Source organism: Macaca thibetana, chromosome 10 (genome assembly GCF_024542745.1).
Source record: "Macaca thibetana thibetana isolate TM-01 chromosome 10, ASM2454274v1, whole genome shotgun sequence".
Classification (NCBI taxonomy): domain Eukaryota; kingdom Metazoa; phylum Chordata; class Mammalia; order Primates; family Cercopithecidae; genus Macaca; species Macaca thibetana.
In genome coordinates this window covers 79,260,849-79,283,060 of record NC_065587.1, presented here as the reverse complement: position 1 = coordinate 79,283,060, position 22,212 = coordinate 79,260,849, and the positions used below count along the sequence as shown (strand labels likewise).

Below are 22,212 nucleotides of genomic sequence, written 5' to 3'. Positions count from 1 at the left end.
TTATGCCTGGGTCCAGTATTAACCTGTGATATGCAAGTCAGGAAAATTAACCTGGAGAATAAAGGCTCTTAAATCCAGTAAGAACCTTGAATTGAGGCCTGCCTGCTGCCTTCTCCAACCCACCCGCACTGCAAATATCCACACCAGGGCACCCAAGGGTTGAGTTATCCAGAAAGCAAATGCAGATGCCAGCAACATGAAAGTAACAGCTTTGTTTTAAAGAGAAGCTCTCTTGGCAGGGCTGGTGGTGCTCATCGGTGATCCCGGAGGGAAATACAAGTTTGCAGCTGGCTTCCTAATCACTACTCAGGCAACCAAACAGGTTGGCCCCCTCTGTTCTGTACCTGAAGAGTGAAAAGCTGTTTTAATTCATCCTGGCTGAGATATGTGCAGTTGAAATACCTTTATCGTAGATGTTACATGTGAAATACCTTTATCACAGGATGTTAATGCAGTCAAGGACCTTACCCATCAAAGGATCCAACCCCTACTTCTTTCCCAGAAGAGGAAACTGAGGCCCAGAGAGGTTCAAGGTCTCGTCCGAGGTTATACAGAGAGTTAGCAATAGCCAGAACTAGAACTTGGGGCTCCTGCTTCCTGGGCTGCTGTGTTTTCTGCCTCTTCTGGGAATTTGCTAGGTTTATGCCTGGGATCCTGCCCTTAGTGTGATTTTCAAGGGTAGAGCCTTGGGAGATCAGGACCTCACAAAAATGGATGCAAAGGCTCAAGGGAGGTCACAGGAGGCGGCTGCTAAGACAGTGTCGCCAATCTGAGCTGGTTCCGCCTAGAAAGTGACATCTGTATAAATCCGGGAGCAGTAGGTGTTTTCTGCATCACAGGCACATTCAGCTCTGCTCCTTTGTAGGTTGTTCTTTTGTTCTTGGGAAGTTTCCGATTTCCCTTTTAGTTTTTGCTTCATAGAATTAAAACGAGTCGCAGGAAAAGAGGTTCAGAAAGGAAATCAACAGGCTCACTAGGTCCTACTGCTCCCTGTGTGTGTGCACACATGTGCACACATGTGCATTTTACAGGCGTTTTCAGAACAGCGCTGCTGGCTCACCGGGTCTGAGATGCAGGTGCCAGGGTCTTGGCCAGTGTTAAGTGATTGCAATTACCATTAGGCCTCATCCCATGTTCCCTAACCACTCCCACTCCCCCTGGCAGCTTCCTTCCTGGTTATCACCACAAAAACACCTGAGCATTTTTAACAGGACTAAAATCCAGATCGCTTGAATGTGATGAAGTTCGCCACGTCTAGTGTGCGGTTGGGCCAGTTCAGACACACCTGACAGTTCCTGGAACTGCCTGTGGGCAGCTCTGCTTCCTCCACCTGACATCCCCAAAAGGCTACACCTCCACACACTGCCCCACCCGGCACTGATGGATTAGCAAAATCTCCCACAAGTCATCCTTAACCTGTTTGTCGTGTCAGGGTAGGCCAGAAGTACATTCTGTGTAGAAGTTTCCTCTGCGCCCAGGCACCCACACTGAGTGACTTGGAAAAACCCCATCCCCAAGACAGAAACATAAACCCCCCAAGTTCAGGACATGAACAATCAGATGCCCTCTGGGGCTCTCTCTGGCTTTGCAGTGATGTTATTTTGGAAGAATTTTTAAATAATTCAAGGCATAAAGCAGAAAGGAAGAGCGCAAATGTGACACGCCATACAGGTTTGCAACAGACTAAGGAAAAAAGTGCCTCTAGTAAAGAAAAGGGAGTGGGAAGGGGCCGGGAGGGACCACAACCTCTGGCTTTCTCCATCTCCAAGCCCCGTCATTTCCGCGCTTCCTGTGAGCTCTCAGTGGGACAGTGTTGGCTGCAGTGCAGTTACAAAAGAGGTCGTGAACATCTCCTGCAGAGCGTTCAGCCTCCACGTGGGCCTGATCCTTCCTTCACTAGACTGTGACTTTCACCTTCTTGGTGTGCAAAGCCGGGCTGTGTGCTTAGTGGTCAAGAGCATGCATTCTGGAGTAAGACTTCTTTGGTTCCAATCGCAGCTCTTCCTCCCAGCTCCCGGTTTGAAATTTTCCACCTGTGTGTACTAACAACACAGTTTCTGGGCTTTGAGGTTTGCCAGATCTGGATTCTAGGCACTGCCATTTACTAACTTGGGAAAGTTTCCAAAGTTCTTTGTGCCTCAGTTTCCTCATCTGTCATGGTGACAATAAATGTGTGCCACTGCAGTATTCATGAAAAGGGCTACAGGAAAAGGAAAGAACACTGCTTTCAGTATTTGCTCTAAGCAACCATTAAAAGATTAAGGAATTCAGCTAGATTCCAACTGACACTCTACTTTCTCACCATTGCTCCATTAAACTGGGCCCGTCAGAGAAGAGCTAAGTGCTGTTGGATGTGGTCGTAGGCAGGACTCCATGATGGCTCCCAAAGGTCCCTGGCCCCTGGTTATTCAATCAAACACTAATCCTGGTACTGCTGTGAAGGGATTTTGCAGATGTCATTAGAGTCTCAAATCTGTTAGCCTTCAAATACAGATTATCCAGGTGGGGCTGGCCTAATTACAGGAGGTTTTTAAAAGCAGAGAGGTTTCTCTGGCTGGTCACAGAAGAAGTCAGAGATTCAAAGCACGAAAGTGATTCGATGCCAAGGCTTCTCCATTAACGAAATGGATGGGGTCACGTGGCAAGGACCCGCGAAATGGCTTCTAGGAGGTCCCCTGCCAACAGCCAGCGGGACAATGCGGATCTTAGTCCTACAAATGTAAGGAACTGAATTCTGCCAACAAGGGAGCTTGGCAGCGGACCTTTCCCTGGTTGAGCATCCGGATGAGGATGCAGCCTGGCTGAAGCCCTGATTTCAGCCTATGAGACCCTGAGCAGAGGACCCAGCTAAGAAGTGTCGAAAACTGTGAGATAATAAACTTATGTTGTCTTAAGTCTCTCGATTTACGGTAATTTGTTACACAGGGATAGAAAATGAACATAGGCTTCTTCTAAAAAGGATCGTACCAGGCTCTGTCACTTGTAGGTGTTATATTTGGTTGTGACTATACAAATCGTTGTTAGCTTTTTCCCTGATCAATTCAGAGCCGGCTTCCAGTGTAGGAGAAAGAAAAGCTCATTCAAGACAAGAATGAACTATAGGACTGCACAAAACGTGGTGCCTAATTGAAGTCTACAACAGTGTGTGGTCTGAGTGTCGACAGCTGTCTACAGCCTGCGAATAATGAGAATAGAACACAGTTTTTTCCTCTATATCCCTCGAAACCCCTATTTTATAAAATTCATGCCAAATGAGGTAAGCTTAGATACCTGGCCTTGGAGGACTCCAGGACACTCAAGTCTTGAAATAGTCTTCTCTCCTTATGAAACGAGATAATGTTGGACTTCCATTTTCTGGAGGTTTTCAGTGGGTTGGGCATTTCGGAAATACTTTGTATTCCCACCCCCGGCTTCTTCAGAGGCTTCCCCTACAAGGAAGTTCCCTTTTTGGCTGTCGTCACTGCACAGTGGCCATTTCTTTGGCACTGAGAAGGGGCTAAATGTGAAGCCAAAGTTTCTCTCCCACCATCTCTCTGCTAGGCTTGCCCTTGCATGGAGGGCAAGGCAGGTGGCTTAGGCAGACATGCACAGCTGGTAGCAGAAAATGAAGGTTTCTCTTAAGTTCAGTGAGCTTTTCTAAAACATTATCAGGACCTGGAATTAGACTTGACAGACATGCAAAACAAGAGCCAAAGTTGTTTCTACAACTGGAGCCCAGAAGAACATGAGATTTGGTTAAACCGGCACCAGGAAATGCTATCTTCAAGGGAAAACAAGGACAATTTGCTGTATAAAATTCACAGATGGACGCAGAGACTCCTTGTCTTTGAGCTTGTGATTTTATTGAAATCTAGAAGGTTATTCCTGGTGAAGATGCTTGTTGGTATCAAAACAAGAACCCCAAAGCAACCCAGATCCCCAACACCTCTGGGGTAGAAAACTCTGCCGCCTACAAGTGCCTTCAGATTGATGGGGCATTTTCATGGGAGAGCCACCTGAGAATAGTCTTTTCTAGATGCCCCAGGCTCTGCCACAGGCAGACAGTCCACGTGCTAAGCAGTAGGGCACTGGGACAAGGCTCACTGGGGCAGCATTTTAAGGAGAATATATGAATACAGCAGTGTTGCTGCTTCACAAGGTCCTTCTCCAGTGCTGTGACAGGAAGGTCCCTCTAGGCTCCTCCTCCTGGGACACATCCCAAACACCCAGCCCAGTCTCCCACCTCCTGGCTGAGGGCTGCCCTGATTTACCATTCCACCTCTCCCTCTGACAACAGGAATGGATGCGCTGGTATTCATCTTCCCAGGCACCCACCCTGGGTTTGGGAAAGAGCCTTTTGCGTTCTTCTCACCAGTCAAGCGTGTGAAGGAGGAACTGAAAAGGCCTTGGGAGCTGCTGGGCCTAGAAAAATTCCCAGTCAATCCATCACCTGCCTCCTCTGGAGCAGGGTCTGTCAGTCTCTCCACTGTTCCTGGGGCAGGTGGAGAGAGGGATGTGAAGCAACGAGTGGAAATGAGGTGGGAGTGTGCATGTGTCTGTGTGTGTGTGTGTGTGTGTGTCTAAGCGCAGAACAGGACTGGTAACAGAAGTGCAAGCGAGAGGGCGTGGGAGACTGGGAACTCATTTATAAAAGCTCTTCTGCCCTAAAGCAAGTCAAACTCCCTGCTGAGGAGTTGCTTTTTCTTCCTCCCTTTTGAGTCTTGTGTGCTGAACTGACCTCTCCCCTGGCAGAGGTCAGCGCTCTGCTCACCCCGCACACACTCAGCCTTCTGGGGTTTGATCGCCTTAGAGCCTGAAGAGGAGAGAATTCTTCAGCTCTAATTTCTGAGAGAAAAGCCATAGTAAATCTTGTGAAGAAGCTGTTTTTTGTTTTTTTTTTTAAGACATATATATACACGTTATGATAAAAATCTTTTGGGAACTGTGCAGAAAACAAAAAGCAAACATAAAAACCATACATCATTATATAGCCCCCTCCCACAGCCTACTTCACTCCTAAAATAAGTCAGGCTGGGTAATGAATGAGGTTTTAAGAAATGCAACTGAACTTAAAATACAAGGTCAGTATCTCATCCTAGGTAATCCTTTGGAGGATGAGAAATTCTCCTGATTTTCCCACAGGGTTATTTCAGATGCACTTTCTGAGCCAAACTATTTTAAAAGCGTTCATTCTTCCACTGCCCTGCCAAATGCTAACTTGAGATTCACACGCACTTTTAGAGAGCCTATTAATGATATTAATGATCATGATCAAAGGCAAACCCCAGAGGTTTATGTAAAAATTTCAGACAATTATTTAGGTGCTTTAAAGACCCATCTTCTGAACGAGGGTAACAATTTCTCAATGTTGGCAAAGATGAGGGGTGTGTTGGGATGTGTAGGTTCTAAAGCAGCAGAACCAATGCAGAGGGGCCTTCAGAAGAAAACAAAACACATCTCTTTGTAAGATTAAAATGTATGACTGTCGACTGACACCTTGTCCCCGAAGCCATTCCTACTCATTTACTTGGAAGTAGGTACACTCCTGATTTGCAGAAAGCCCCTCTTCTAAAGAATACTCAGCGGACCCTCTTTTAACATCTGCTATTTACACGCACACACCACATTTTTAAACAATAGTTCTTAACTATGGTGTCTCCTGAGAATCATCATTTGACGAGCTTTAAAAATACCAACGCCCAGGCCAAACCTCAGGGATTCTGACTGAACTAGGAGCTATCCAGGTGACCCCAGTAGGTGGCCAGTGTAGGGAACCATTTTCAAACAGATGGAGACATTAATACATGGGATGGGAATGTTCATCCCGATGCACTAAAAGCTATGTTTGGCACTTAAAATATTAGAGATAATTTTATTTGACAGATGAAGAAACTGAGGCCTGGGTGGTTACATGACTTGTACCAAAACATGTAAAACCAACTAGTGGCAAAGCAGCAGCCTGGACCCACGGATTGCAGCTTGCAGCCCCATGCTGTTGGGCAGTCCCCAGATCCCAGGCCCAGCCCCAATGTCCAGGGCAGGGCGTCTTTCCTGTGGGTTCGGCCAGATGGCGGACCACCATGACCAAAACACTAAGAAGAAATGAGCTACGCCTCATCGACTGCAGAGGTTCTCGGCATTGCACGCACAGCTATTCAAATGTATTATTCCAACCTGACTGAACTCCTTCTGAAAAGTTATGTACAAAACTAGAGAAACCTGCAGTACTGAAATAAAAGGCAGTGTAGACAGTCAGCCCAGGACTTCATCAGTTCTGAGTAAAGAGTAGATTCACTTGGAAAATACAAATGAATCTACTTGGGGAATGTCAAGATCCTTGGAAAGGAATCAAAGTGCCATAGTTTAATCCTGCCAAAGACGTCTATCTTAGCTCATAGCTGGGAGCAGAATTGGGAGCAAGTCCACACTGTAAGGAGCACCCCAATAACTGATGGGTCAATTTAATCCAAAGGCTTCATGCTGAGTTTTCAATACTTACATCCTGAAGGCCAATGGTTAAATGGAAAGCTCCTCTGATTATTTTACATAGTATTCAAAACTGCAGAATTATTTCAACAAATAAAACACAAACACTTCTTATAAATAGAGCATAATTTAAAATAGCTGTCTAGAAAAGGGCATTTTTGAATATGTATTTCTTGGGGTTAATTCACTTATTTTTGAAGAACAGAAGTGATACTAATTTTTAAAAACAATTTTACTCTTTATTCATAAAACAGTACGTTTCTACTACGTAAGTTTCATCCCCTAGGCATGCACAACCACTTGAACTATTTAAACAGTTTAAAACAAAACAAATGAGAAGATAAGGGAAAAAGAGCTCTCCTGGTGACTTACATAGCTTTTGGTTTTCTAACTTGATTGAAGAAAGTTATTAGGGGAATCTGTCCAATTCACACCTTCTGTTCCCTGATCAAATACTTTAGGGTCAGACATATGGTTTACTGATTTTTTGCTCAAGCAAAGAATTAACATCTTTGATAAGGAATTGTAATGGCAATTATAAGGTAATATGGTGTATGGTAATATTATGCTGCCAAAGGAAACATGTGAATATGATTAAATTCAAGCCCAGTACTGGGTAGCTCTAGATTATTAAAGATAATTTTATCCATTCAAGTCCCCTCTGTTAAGCTGCACATTGACACATATTTGTTCCCTGTCTTGTTAAATAAATAGAGAAACCAAATTAGAGGAAGTCCTGCAGATTTCTGAGAATTTAATTATACCCTTAAATTGCAATACCAATGATATATATGATTAGATTTCTGTACTGAGTAATTACCTGAATTAACTTCATTTTACAATGCTTAATTTATTTTGTACTAAGGAAGACTTTTAACTATTTAAAATAAACCAACCTAATTTTGATTTTTTACTTGCTTCAACGTGTTTCAATTCATTAATGTTTCAATAATAAAGAATGAACTCTCTTGACAAACCAAGCATGGAAATTTCCTCATAAGAGAAAAGAAGAAATTAAAATGATTTCCATATTCAAGTCACAGCACGCTGAAGAGAATTTTGAGTTCTTAGGAAAGGCATCTGTTACCTCCAAAGAAGGGCCACTCATTACAGTTTTGTGGAAATATTACAGTAGGGCCTGCCAAGAAGGAATTCAAGGAAATTGGGAATGGCGACATTGTGATCCCAGGTCATTCCCTTGAGCAGAGGTTTCCTTTCCTTATGTGTTCTGCCCTCGCTAAGCTCTTTCTGAAATCAAAGGCCACTGATATGCATAACAATCCATGCTAAAATCCAAACATGACACCAACAGCAAACAATTAACACTGTGATCGCATTGTGGTCCCCAAGATATATCTTGAGATACTTCGGAGATAAGCTATATTCTCCATAAATCAATTTACAGAGGGTTTTTATGATTCTTGCTTTTTATAAAATGAAATACACTTCTATAGTATTAAAATCAGTGAAAAAAAGAACTGCAGCACTTACTCCCATACCCCCAAATGTTTGCTCCTTTGCATTTCACAATTCATATTCATATCTGGATGACAGTTAACCTCCAGTGGCAAAGATAAGAAAATGTGAAAGAAAAATAATACAGATTGTTTCCAGACCTTTCTTGTTTATGGACATTAAAATAACCTCAACACCAATCTATTAAGATGCCACCTGAAAGCACATGGGTGAGGTTCCATAGTGTAGTGGTTATCACGTCTGCTTTACACGCAGAAGGTCCTGGGTTCGAGCCCCAGTGGAACCAAGGGGTATTACCTTCTGTTTGCCGGGCGCGGTGGCTCAAGCCTGTAATCCCAGCACTTTGGGAGGCCGAGACGGGTGGATCACGACGTCAGGAGATCGAGACCATCCTGGCTAACACGGTGAAACCCCGTCTCTACTAAAAAATACAAAAACTAGCCGGGCGAGGTGGCGGGCGCCTGTAGTCCCAGCTACTCGGGAGGCTGAGGCAGGAGAATGGCGTGAACCCAGGAGGCGGAGCTTGCAGTGAGCTGAGATCCGGCCACTGCACTGCAGCCTGGATGACAGAGCGAGACTCCGTCTCAAAAAAAAAAAAAAAAAAAAAAAAAAAAAAAAAAAGAAAGCACATGGAAGTGGCTTAGAATCCATGCCGCTGAGAAAGTTAGGAAATTCAAAGTGTAACATTAATTGAATCAGATGAATGACTTCTCCAAGCACTGGAGTCACAGGGACTTGAATATAATTTGGGGTACTAGGTAAGTGGTTGAAGAACTTGTTCTTTTTGATGAAGAATACTGACACTGTTTCAGACTTTCAGATGCCAAATTATGAAGATGATTAAGAATGTCAAAACACATACCATTCCCAACAGTGAGAACTCTTCATATCCTACCTAATAAGCCACAACAACAAAAATCCCCTGGCATCCATTTACCCCTTTGTACTTCCAAATATCCAAAGAATCACGCAACCACTCAAATAACAAGAGATCCAGGGGTGTTTCAACCACGGGCAAGAAAAATGCTTAAAGGCAAAATTCCTCAAGCACATGTCACAGTGTGGGAACTGAGAGCCATTCCCTCTGTAAATCCTGTTAAAATCCCTTTTACATGAAGGGATGTGAGGGCTGTGAGGAAAACCACAGCTATCTACAACCGGAGGTGCTATTTTCTCTCTTAGATCACAGTAATTGTTATATCCCCAAATATAACAAACTCTAAAGTCAAGACTTTTCTTGACAGAGAATCATTCTAAGTACAAGTATTAGCCTTAACCACCAAGCCCAGGTTAGCTAATGAAATAAAAATTTCTCAATACCAGAGTGATACTTCAGGGAAAGATTAGAATAAAACAAAAACAACAAAAAAACCCAACAAAACAAACAAATAAAAACTTCTCAATAGAAATTTTCTCTGGCGGCTCCAGCTCAAATATCTCCCCCCTAGTTCTGGAGCAGGCAGTGGGTATTGTTCTAGTACAGCTGTCTTTTTAATTCCAGACTCTTTTCCAGAGAGCTGCTTCTTGGTCTATCCCCTGGGTTATTTATTACTTGTGCCCTCCCTATATATAAATCATTCTAATTGCTTCTGTTTAAGAAGATTCAATGATACACTGTGGTCCTGTGTTCAATAAAGAGCACACCTAGAATACTGTTTGCTCTAAGAGAGAGGCCTACGGTGGGCCATAGAAATGCACATTCTACCCAGTACTCAGGGGGTTTCAACTCTGTGCAGCCCAACCCTATTGCATAAGCAGAGTCAGCTCCATTGAAGCTAGTATTCTGTTGGGCTCCCTCTTCTACAGAATCCCTTGACTGGGTTCTGCTGGGAGTAGGAAAAAAGCCAAGAGGGAAGAAGACAGGACACCAGTAGGCAGGGCCATTTCAAGTAGTGTTGGTTAGGCTGGGATCATGGGATAGGAACAGGTTTTTAGGCAGGGTTTGGAATATCAGAGTAACAGTATCTACCACCACAGTCAAACTTGGTGACCAAGATGGAATTTCCTGATCCAAAATGTTGCCATGAAATATGGCTGCTGCTTCATGAGTCTTACGGAGTCTCAACAAGTGGGGACAGGAGGTGTGGGGAAGGACAGAACGAGATGGAATAAACTACTAATCCATCTCAAGCATGAACCTATACTATGCCTGTTTCTGTATTCTCTTCATTTTGTTGGGCTTTTCTAGGTGATTTTTCTGCTAACTTCAACACTTTAGGGAATATACTTGGTTTTCCTTATTACTTAGGGGAGGTGCTATTTCAAAGGACCACCCCATGTTGAACAGAAAAAAAAAGATGTATTGAATGAATAGACCTTGAATATTGTTTCTTTCCTATTTTAGAATGAAATTCGGTTATTGGAAATTTTTAGCAGGTGTCCATCCAAAATAAGTCATTGCTATAATTCACTATGTGACATTTCAGCAAGCCCACTGGAGACAGTGGGTGACATTGTAAAGGGAAGGCTCTGTCTTGAAATTTGAACTGCCTGTGAAGCCTTCCAACTGGGAAACTGGAAACTGGTCACTGAGTTCCCATTAGGTTCTAGTCTGCCCCAAACCAAAATCCTGGAGGTGGGCGCAAGAGCAGGGACTGGGCCATGCTTGAGCTACAGGCAACAACGAGCCTCTCTGATGTCTTCCCTAAAGTTGGGCAGAATCGCCCATCAGCTTCAACAATTATCAGGGTAACACCTTCGTGGATGCCATGGCTACCATACAGTAGAACTCGGGAAGAGAGTGGCCCATACACCAAACCCAAGCGTTTTACAAGTTTGAGGGAGTCCAAGGGGATGCATGTGCACATCTGGCCCCAACTGGTGAGCTGGAGGCCATGGCAGCCAGGTTGGACGAAGCACCAGGGAGCGTTCTATTAGTCCAGTGGTTCTCAAACTCAAGCATGTTTCAGAATCACCCAAAGGTAGTTACTCAGCATGGGGCAGGGCCCAATAACCACATTTCTAGCACATTTCCAGACAGCCAAGCTGGTCCAGGACCACACGCTAAGAACCACCAGCCTGTTGCTCCACTGCCCTCCTACTCAGGCTGAGGAGCAGAAGGATGGATTGTATCCCTGGAGGTGAGTGGCACTGTCTTTGCATGGTCCATTGTGTGCTCTGCACAGTGATGTGCCAAGAAGGGGCTCATGATCAGTTTCTTCATACAGTCCTTGCACAGTCTCCTCCCTGACAAGGGGGATGGCTCTTTGTCATTATACTAATTCTCTGAAGACAGTCATAAAATATAATGATAAAGAAGCAACGCTGTTAGAACAAGCATATAGCCTCCTGGTTTGAAATGCTTTGAAAACAAACCATAGCCATAACACAGATAACACACTTCCTATGTAATCATTCTAATTAATTCCTCTAAAATCCCGGCATCTATACACGCAGCTCTCTTGTCACAGGTCTGGCCACTATGTCCTCAACTCCAACGGTACAATCCTTTTTGGTGTTAATGGACTCTTTCGTATTTCTTTCTTTTCTTGGTTGGGCTGTTCTGAATTGTAGATAATCTTTCAGTGTTTGTGGCTGAGCCGGTTTGCTGTGCCTGCCCTGGGTTATTTTTCATAAGATGTCTGGAGGAGAGACTTTCCAAAACATGCAACTCTTCCTTAGACGTGGTGTTTGCCAAATTTTGTTTCAAAAGTAACCCTGGATCTGACAACTCTGAAGCTGGCAAAACCCTGACAGCTTTGCTTTTTTCCACTATTATTTCTCTTGGGACTAATCGATCACTTCCAAGAGAAACTCTCTTGCGGTGGTCGAAGTCTTCCGCAGAGCTGCAGTTCCTGCGTTTCTGTTGGGTTTTGGCCACTCGTGGACTTTGTTTTGGACCTGGTGATGCTGACTCACAGCTACAGACAGGGCTCCCACTTAGAAGCCCTGTCTTTAACCGCTCCCCAGGATGAGGTTTTTGCTGGCCACTAGTGACTTCTGGCTGGGTCTGATTAACTTTTTCCAGCTTTTGAACAGGAAGCCCCCAGTGGCTCTCAGCTGCCTTTATGTAATCCTTTGCTAGTCCCGTGGATTCTGATGCGGGACTGGAGGAAGCCTGACCATCATTCCTCCTCCTTGCTATCTCTGCAATCACTGAGTTACTAGATGTTTCCACAGTGTCTCTTCTGGTCTGTGATTTGCTCGTGATGCTGCTTTTTGTTTCAGTTCTTTTCACACTGAAACAAACAAAAATGATTTTATGGTTTGTGAAGCTGTCACGGCACAGTTTCCTCCAAATTCCCTCTACCACATTTCCTACACCTGGAAAAGAAGGCAGGCACTACCTGCCTTCTTGCCTCCCCAGCAAATCTGGAAACACCCCCCACAACAAGTGTATGTTTAAATGCAGATGGAATCAAGCAAAAACCTTCACATTTTCCATTATACTAGGATATACCTGCTTATCGATCATTGGGTTAAAAATGGATTTATGATGGTGTTCCCATTTTAACTAAGGCAAACAGGTATTCATTTCCGATGTTAAGGGTCAGTACTGCTTATATGCTGACTTTTTTTTTTTTTTTTTTTTTCCAGGAGTAGACTCAGGTTCTGTGAACACAAATGTACACATACACACAATTTCTACTTGTGAGTAAAGAATAATCTCCTGGAATTTCTCTCAGGCTATTTCAAGGTATTACCCAAATACAACCACCACTTAGCTGGTGTCATGTTTGTTGATCAAACTTGATCAACAAATGGGAGTAGGACTTAGTTAATATAATTTGAAATGTCCTGGAAGAAATTCCAGATAGCCAGCATGAAAGGCAATAAAATGCAATCGTGGAAGACAAAAGAGTGTCGATATAGCTGTATATAAGCCCCTTGCTTCTAACGGCATGCACAACAGACAATGTAACTTCACTCTGATGATAAAATGAACTTTGAGGGGCGGGATAGAAGTTGCACAGGGAGAATTAGAGACTACAGATCTTAACTTCAGCATATATTTACAGGTCTGTGAATGGCAAGAAATTTCCTCAACCACCAAAACATTGAAAGCTGAAATATTTATTTTGGCTAGCTTCAGTGTGAAAACAAATACATATAATACTCATGTTCTTACTGTTGACACCAGGAGTATGAGGATTATTGTAATTATATTAAAGTCGGAACAAGGATCTTAGGAAAGGAATGTATTTTTTAGATCTGTCTGTAGTCCCTCTGAAAGTGGTATGAAACACACCACCAACAGGTGCTTTTCATCTTCAAAGAACGTGTCATTAATTACTCCTTGCAACACACCTGTGAAGCAAGGACTCTATCCCTATTGTCCAGAAAGCAAGAGAGTCAGGAGGGAGGGGAGAGCAAGTACATGATGGAGGGGAGTTTGTGCTTCAGTTCCAGGCACTCTGTTTAATTCTGGACTTCATGTTATCTATCCATACATAGAGGCAGTCACAAATGAGAAAAAGGAAACACATTGCACCTACATTTCTTTCAGAGCATTTCTCCGGAGCTTTGCACTGGGAGGAAGTGAACTCTCTGCACACTCAGCAAAGTAATCAGACACTCCATGGAGAACTCTTTCTGTCTACTCCAAAAGATAACAAAGGTTCAACCAGAAATCTATTAGCTGAACATGAGAGAAAACAGTTACACTCTGAATGCCCAATGAACACATTTATTTTTGTAAAGACTGAATGAAACTGCTCAGTGGTAAGCTATTTTAACCTTTTTTACCTAGAACTTTATGGTTAATTGTAACTTCTTTTGGACTCCCAGTCTACATTTCAAACATTAATATGTGCCATAAACATACAAAACTGTAAGGCAAAGAATGCTAATTCCAAACCATCTGGGAAGTCTTGGCCAATATCTGGTAACTGTGAGGCCCAGGCTGTGACAAAAGCCCCAGAATCCTACTGTGTGGGGCAGCGTGCCTGTGAGCTCCGTTCTTCCAGCAAGACCTGGTGACACAGTGGTCTACACCCTTACCATCCTAAGAATTCCCCATATTTTCTCTATCTGCAAAAATAAAGAATATTTTGTGGCCGGGCGCGGTGGCTCACGCCTGTTATCCCAGCACTTTGGGAGGCTGAGGTGGGCGGATCACGAGGTCAGGAGATCGAGACCATCCTGGCTAACATGGTGAAACCCCGTCTCTACTAAAAATACAAAAAAAAAAATTATCCAGGCGTGATGGTGGGCACCTGTACTCCCAGCTACTCAGGAGGCTGAGGCAGGAGAATGGCATGAACCCAGGAGGCGGAGCTTGCAGTGAGCTGAGATGGCGCCACTGAACTCCAGCCTGGGTGACAGGGTGAGACTCCGTCTAAAAAAAAAAAAAAAAAAAAAAAAAGTTGTAACACCCAAGACCGTAGCAATAGTCAAATATTTTAATATTGGTATTTTGAAAACTGGAGTTTGTGATTCTTGGCTACTAAAAAATTCGGGACTTTTTTCCTTATACTAACCACCACTCTGGTTTTATATAATTCATAGATTATCTGCCTATCTAGCCTTTTGTGTTCCCATGGAAGCATCATAAGGAAGTAATTATAAAATGTAAAAGCCTACCTACCTTGCCAACATTAACCCATTTCATAGTTTTGGAATCTCTTCTCCTTTTGGTTATCGAGTACATAATCCAGACGAGTATTAACTCCTCTCATTTTCTGAGACACTAAGTATTCTTCCCCATCAAATTCCAATAAAATGTTGCTACCACCAGAAACAGCTTTAGTAAACTGTCATTAGGTCCTTGCTTTAGAACGACACTGGAATTAGCAGTGACAGCCCCAGAGCACCTGGTGGGTGGCAGCCATGAGTACCACGCCTGGTTACCCTACAGGCTGAGGGGATGTGCTTTGCCTAATCACTGCCCTGCACCACTGAGGATGGGCTCTCCATGCTCTTCAGTTGTGCCTATCCATCTCAGACCTGGGCCAGTGTCATTCAAAGTCATATCTGGTTATAACCCAAGTGAGTTTTAAGCTAGTGAACAGAATATTCTATGTTTTATTGGATTATACTCCCTTTTTTTTGGTTTGTTTTCTAAGACTTACTAGTTGGCCAAAATGAGTGACATCTTAAAATTCAAATGAGAGAGAGAGAGAGAGAGGAATCGAGATTTATGTGTGAAACACTTCTAAACATGCCCTATAAGTACAGTAGAATCTCCCCTTACAACCACACCCTGTAAGTGCTGTATTTTCAGAGCTGAACAATTAACATAAGGAGCATGAGTCAGGCTTTGAACAACTCTGTGGGAACCAGAGAGCCTTTTGCTATTAGGAATGATGTAAATTCCCCAAGGCTGGAAGAAATCCACAATGCAAGGCAGACAGGGTCATAAATAACAACAATGAATACTGCATATGCCACATAAAGTATTATGCTGCGATAGTGACACTCTCTTCAAATCTCGTATTAAATTCAATCACTGCCTTTATTTATTTATTTTAAAAATTCAGTTTAAAGAGCACTATGCATTTCCTTTGGGAACTTCAAAAACTCCTTTAAGAAGCAGAGCAGTCGGCTCTCATCCCAAATTCCTCTGACAACAATGAGGGAAAATGTCCTTGGAAGAAACGGGACAACAGAAAAGGTGACAGAGTGACAGGAGGAAATGTCCTGTTCAAAAAGTGTAAAATCTGTGACTTAGTTTTCATTAAAAAAAAAAAAAAAAGAAAGAAAGAAAAAAGAGAAGAAAAGAAAAGAAAAAGAAAGAGAAAGGCAAGGCGGGGTCTCCTGCTTACAAATTAAAACCACATTTGGCAATTTGTTGAAGGAGGCATATTTACATTTGTATGAAGACTGGGTGGGCAGGAAAAAAAAGATTAGACTCCCTCTTCAGCCCCTGAGCTGTCAGGTCTCATTAGAAATCTCTTACTCTAACATTTCTAGGGTCAATTCACTCCCCTTTGTCTCTAAATCAAAGCCTCCAGTGCCACTCTCCCCTGCCCCCAAACAAGTATTCCTTAGGAAGCAGCTATCACCTGGGAACAGGATTTCCTAAAGGGAGTCGTCCTGATTACTAATGGCTTCTCACATCTGGCATCAAAATGCAATCTGAGGCTTATCCGGAGGCACAACGCCAAGATACAGATATATAATGTGTGCTAAGAGGGGTTGCAAGTGCCTTCTGGGCTTACGGGACGACCCTACTACTTTTCAGATTCTGCCATGAATAATGATCCCATCAGCTCTTGTAAAGAATGAAGATAAACCCAACATACTCAAAGAGGCTACCAAAGAGTTGGCCATCCAAAGTCCAGAATGAGGACATTCTGAGTCCCCATGGACTCAGATATTCCACAAATATCATTCCTTGGTATACTCCTTCCCAGCCATCTGCCTCATCCCCACTCTACCTCCTATTTTGTTTTACTTTTAGGTTACACTTTGAAGAGTTTTGATTCAAAAGTTTCTCTCTATAAAGAATGTCAGTACATAGTTCCAGGGCAAAACCAAACAGAAATAGGGCAAAGCCCTGGCCTCTAGGGAGATACCCTCCTTCAAACAACCTAAGCAGCCTACGCAGGCCACAGGGCAAGGGATCAGGACTTTTCTCCATCTTTGGGGGTATTCTGGAGACCACCACCCCAAGGATGAAGACAGTCAACACTCATGTCCCAGTACAGAACCAAGGGGAAGGCTGAACAGATGAATGTTTGAGTATGATGATGGGTGATATTACCTTATTCCTGTATGGGCTGACCTGGGAAACACATTTTAAATTCCAGGATAGAAAGGACTGCAAAGAGAGTCCTCACCAGGATGAGCTAGGTGACTAAGATATCCTTCTTGCCTCTAATCAAAGAACAGGCTGATTTGAGATGCAGTTAGAAATACTGGGCTGGGTGCAGTGGTTCACGCTTGTAATCCCAGCACTTTGGAAGGCCAAGGTGGGAGGATAGCTTGAGCTCAGGAGTTCAAGCCTAGGCAACATAGTGAGACCTCATCTCTACAAAAAATTAGCCAGGCGTGGTGGTGCGCACTTAGAGTCCCAGCTACTCAGCAGGCTGAGGTGGGACGATCACTTGAGCCCAGGAGGTCAAGGCTGCAGTAAGCCATGACTGTGGCACTGCATTCCAGCCTAGGTGACAGAGTAAGACTTTGTCTTAAAAAAAAAAAAAAAAAAAAGGAAAAAGAAAAAAGAAATACTGGGCAATGTTTAAGTCCCAAAAGCACATTGAAACTGTGGATAAACCAAGGAGCCACCCCACAGTGACTCACTGAAAACTGGTTTTGAACAGAACACTGTTGGATTAATGGGAGATAGGGAGAGAAGTTGGCCTAAAATGGCAGAGAAAACACCTGCTCTTGAACTTCCAACCTCCTCATGCAGTCTATAAAGCATAGGAGGGGCTCCCGCAGGCCAGTGGGAAGACTGGCTGCATCAGAGGCATAGAACGAGTCTTTTGAAAATGGAGATTCCCAAGACCCCTCCCTGGAAGCTCTGATTCACGAGATCTGGGGTGCGGCAAGGGCATCTACATTTAGGTTCCAAGGTGATTCAAAAACTGCCGATATACATAACACAACACTCAGCAAGGCAGAGCAACAGATAAATACAAACTGGTACAATGAGACAGTCTTTGGCAAAGTGTGGTCTGTTTATCCCATGCATCAAAATCATGTGGGGAGTGTGTTAAAAAATGTTCTAAGTTCCACCCCAGAATTTGGATCTCTAGGAAGCAGCGTCAGGGCATGTATATTTTGGGCAAGCTCCTCGGTGATTCTGATACTCAGCAGAATTACTGAACTTCTGCCCTAAGGGCACACAGAATTGATAACTGAGCAGAATCCCACAGAATAATCCAATCAGGCAATACTGAACTCTGTACCTGGCAATGCTTGAAGCCCTTGAGGGAAAGGACCTTGCTTTCACAGAGCCCCTATCTCAATGGAGAAGACAACAAACAAACAAACAAACATGTGTCAGGTGGTGATGATGTTATGAGGAGAAATAAACATCCAAAGGGCCATGGGGTGCTATTTTAGATATGGCAGTCAGGGAAGGCCGTGGTAGGTAACAAGGTGGGCTTTACACTGAGACCTGAGTGAAGGACAAGCCACAGGAAAGAGCATTTTGGGCAGGGGGAAGAGGGAACACCAAGGCTCTGAGGACAGAGTATGCCTGGATGGTACAGAAACTGGAGAGTAAATCAGGGGAAGAGGTCAGGAAGCTGGAAAGAGGGGTGTGTGTGTGTACTGGTGGTGAAAAGGCAGATCTTGTGTGACTTTTGTAAGGATGGCATGTTTTATTGTGAGGAAGATGATATGCCCATGGAAGCTTCCTAGAAGAAAAGGGGCTTGACATTTTAAAAGGAATACCTTGGGCGTTGTAGAGGTACATGGTTACGAGGAGGAAGACTAGTGATGAGGCCTCGGCAATGACTGATTCATTCAGAGGTGATGGGTCCTGGAGAAGAGCCTGCTTCTTGGGGAGCAGTGGTTAGACTGGAAATATAATTTGATGGGAGACCCAACAAAATGTGCTGATGGACTGGATATAGAGTGGGAGAAAGAAAAGTCATTGGTGACTCCACAATCTTTGGTTTAAATAACTGGATGAAGGAAGTTGGCCTTTACCAATGCGGAAAACATAGTAAATTTAGGGTCAGGCTTGGGGAATAAGACCAAGAAATCAGTTTTAGGCGTTGCTATGGTATGACTCTGTCCCCTTCAAAATTCAGGTGCTGCCAATGTGATGGTATTAAGAGGTGGGGCCTTGAAGATGTAATTAGGCCATGAGGGCTCCACCCTCATGAATGGGATTAGGTGTCTTTATAAAAGGGCTTGAAGGAAGGAGCTGGACCTATTGTCCTTCTACCTTGTGGGGACACTGCTCCTCCTTTCCGGAGCATACAGCAATGAGACATCATCTTGGAGGCAGAGACTAGCCCCTCACCAGACCCCAACCTGCTGGTGACTTGATCCTAGACTTCCCAGCCTTGAGAATAATAATAAATTTCTGTTCTTTATAAGTTACCAGTCTCGGGCATTGTGTTACAGCAACACTGATGGACTAAGATAGTGTAAGAGTCCTCCTGGATATCTAAATGGAGGTGCTGAGCAGGCAGGTAAGATACAGGTTTCTGGCAGAGGGAGGTCTGAGCTGCAGACACAAAGTCCTCAGAGTCAGTCGGATTTTGGACATGATTTTGGATGAGTAAAAGAAGTTGAGAACATGAGGAGGATTCAGGAAAATAGACTATGAGGGAAGCACCAGTGAGGAGGAGAAAAATCAAGACAGCATAATGCTCCTGGAGGCAAGAGAGAGTGACATGGAGGCAAGAGAGAGTGACACGGAAGTGAAGAACAAAATGCCAATGAAAGTGACAACTGTTTGGAACACTGCCGACTGGTTATGAGTGAAAACTAATCACTGGAAGGAAGGTGACTTTGACATAAGCTGTTTTTGGTGAAGTGCTGGGATCCAAGCCTACCTGAGATGGGGTCAAGGGAGAAGTGCAAGTGGCTGCATTGGCACTTCTCCAGTATGGAGACAGACTGGAGACCAGAACTCCCGAGGAGAAACAGAATGTGAACTGTACAAGCAACTTGAAATTTTCTACAGACCCATTAAAAAAGTAAAAGGACACTTTTAAAGGTGAAATTACATTTCAATAATATATATTTAACATAATATAAAATATTATAATAAGTAATCAATGTAAAAAAATATTCACATGTTTTATATACTAAGTGTGTGAAGTCTGGTGTGCACGTTATACTTAGATTACATTATTTCTGACTTGTCATATTTTAAATACTCCATAGTCAAATGTAGCCAGTGGCTACAAGTACTGGCCAGCACAGGTCTAGACACCACCACTTTGGAAGAATTTTGCAGTAAGGGGGAGCAGAGAAAAGGGGGCACCCACCACTGTCATCCTCAATACAGCTTGGTGAGGCAGATATTAATACCACGCCCCAGGGTCAGATGCTGCTGGCTAGAAACTGGTGTGACATGGACACACAGCATGGGATGGTAACACCACTACCCATCTGACAAACATGACCTATGTTGGGAATGACTTGCAGCCAGCTCTCCAGCAACTGGCTGAAGGCTCTAAGACAATAATATTAGTTGAGGTTGGAGTTTATGGGGGCAGATCTTCAGGGCCATGGCATTAGGCTACTGTCACTCCAAGAGTTCTTGGGGTGCACCAGCCAATCCTGGCTCATCCTGACCACATGGCCCACCCCGTATGATCCTCCTGGTACCTTTCATAGCCGTACTGGAAGCATATGGCAGAAGCCATCCCACCAAACTCTTGTTTTTAGGATTGTAAAACATCATGTGGAGGCAATAACGGGATGAAAAAAAGCTATTCAATGTCATTAAAATTGTTCTCAAGGTAGGACTTCATGAATTCTCAGTCTTCATCTTTTGAGAGTTGGATCTGTTTTTCCCATGGTTATGTACAGGAGTTTCTTCTGATTCTGTTACATTTAACCCCAAATGAAAATAATTAATGGCCGGGTGCGGTGGCTCACACCTGTAATCCCAGCACTTTGGGAGGCCAATGTGGGTGGATCACCTGAGGTAGGAGTTCGAGACCATCCTGACTAACATGGTGAAACTCCGCCGCTACTAAAAACACGAAAATTAGCCAGGGGTGGTGGCTCATGCCAGTAATCCCAGCACTTTGGGAGGCCGATGAAGGTGGATCACCTGAGGTCAGGAGTTCGAGACCAGCCTGACTAACACGGTGAAATCCTGTCACTACTAAAAACACGAAAATTAGCTGGGAGTGGAGGGGCATGCCTATGATCCCAGCTACTCGGGAGGCAGGAGAATCGCTTGAACCTGGGAGACGGAGGTTGTGGTGAGCCGAGATCACACCACTGCACTCCAGCATGGGCAACAAGAGCGAAACGCCATCTCAATAATAATAATTAATAACCCAACCAAAAGATTTTAAAAGTAGGCAATTCACAGTAGAAGATTAGAAAACATACTCTTAGGGCATATTCAAAATGTTACTGCTTTTCCATTCCTCCTAATCACATCTGCTGAGAATGATACACTCAGAGTTGATCGAATCAGGCAGAGGCTCCAGGCACACGAGTCCCAGCACAGAGGTGAGAGGGAGTGGAGTCTAAGGTCTCATGTTCATTGTTGACTTGTCCCAGAGCCAGCTTCTCAACCCCTTGATGGTTGGTTTCTCATCTACCTTTCAGGATTGTTTGGGAAATTTAAATGCTGTGAGGTGTATGAAGTAACTCTGGAAACTGGAGAGTGCTGAACGCATTTTCAAAGCTGATGCCTTCACAAACCATATGGGGCTGGAGAGAAGGCAAGAGTGCCTTGTATTTGTGAAGAAATCATGTGATTCTCAAAGTCCTTTCTCCAACATCTCATCTGGGCCCCAAGGAGTATTCATCAGGGCAGGTATTGTCACTATGTGATGGATGAGAAGAATGAGACCCACAAAAACTGAGGCCATGCATATAATCAGGGGCAGAAATGAGTCTAGGAAGCCTGCTCTCTGTGCAGTAGTACTGTCTTCACTTTGCCCAATGGCTGCAGTATCATTTGCCATCATAGTTAGATATGGACTTACAGAAAGAGAAGAGGACTTTGGCTCTAGTCACCTCTTGGTCACTACCTGACTGTGATATTTGGACAGCTGACATATTCTCTGAGCACCAGTTTCTTCATCTATAAAAAGAGAGATGATAATAATGCCTCTATAGTGGATACTCATTCAGTTCCTGGAAGCAACGCTCAGATTTTGTTCTGGAAAATCACATCTTCAACCTCCATACATATTCATGCATTTCGAGAGATCTTGTTTCCATACCTGACTCCAGAAATGAGCCTATGGCTCAGGCCAATCAAATACTGAATTCACAAGCCTCAAACAGATGCATCAGCCACAGCTGTCCTGGCAAGAGGCCTCACCTCCTCCCACTGGAAGGAAACAGACCTGAGACTGCGGGATCAACCACCACCCATCAGCGGAGAGTGAAGCCAACACAGTGGAATCTGGAGCCAAAGATGGTGAGAAATGGAGACTTAATGATATTCTTTGTGTCTCTGATCAAGTTGTACCTAAAGTCTGGACTTCTCAGGGGCATGAGACAAAAACCTTCCCTTTTTTTGCTAAGCCGCTTTGAGTTGGCCTTTCGGTCTCTTGAAAATGAAAAGGTTCAAGACTGATACAATCTCTTCTCAGGTTTGTTGCACTGAATAGGTTATTGTATGTGTCAGCCCTCTGCAAATAATTAAAACCTTTTGCCAACAATAAAAGCAAATTAAAAGTATAATATATTATCAGCTTATTTGGGGGGCATATAACAGTGTCAAAG

The 22,212-nt window shown here is 43.7% G+C and overlaps 1 protein-coding gene and 1 non-coding gene across 3 annotated transcripts in view; one reads left to right on the top strand and one right to left on the bottom strand.

The window, feature by feature from the left end:
* The first annotated feature begins 8,154 nt into the window (after nucleotides 1–8,154).
* Nucleotides 8,155–8,227, top strand: TRNAV-UAC (transfer RNA valine (anticodon UAC)). Its single transcript has one exon. It is a non-coding gene; the product is annotated as a tRNA-Val (tRNA).
* A 341-nt stretch (nucleotides 8,228–8,568) lies between these two features.
* Nucleotides 8,569–22,212, bottom strand: part of SLX4IP (SLX4 interacting protein) — a 195,597-nt gene continuing 181,953 nt past the window's right edge. For both annotated transcript variants that reach the window (XM_050745059.1, XM_050745060.1), the window contains 2 exons: nucleotides 13,377–13,477; nucleotides 8,569–12,119 (listed from right to left, as the gene is read on the bottom strand). In XM_050745059.1, the coding sequence (XP_050601016.1) occupies nucleotides 11,399–12,119; nucleotides 13,377–13,477 (822 nt within the window). In that variant the 3' untranslated portion in view covers nucleotides 8,569–11,398. The remainder of the gene's footprint in view (nucleotides 12,120–13,376; nucleotides 13,478–22,212) is intronic.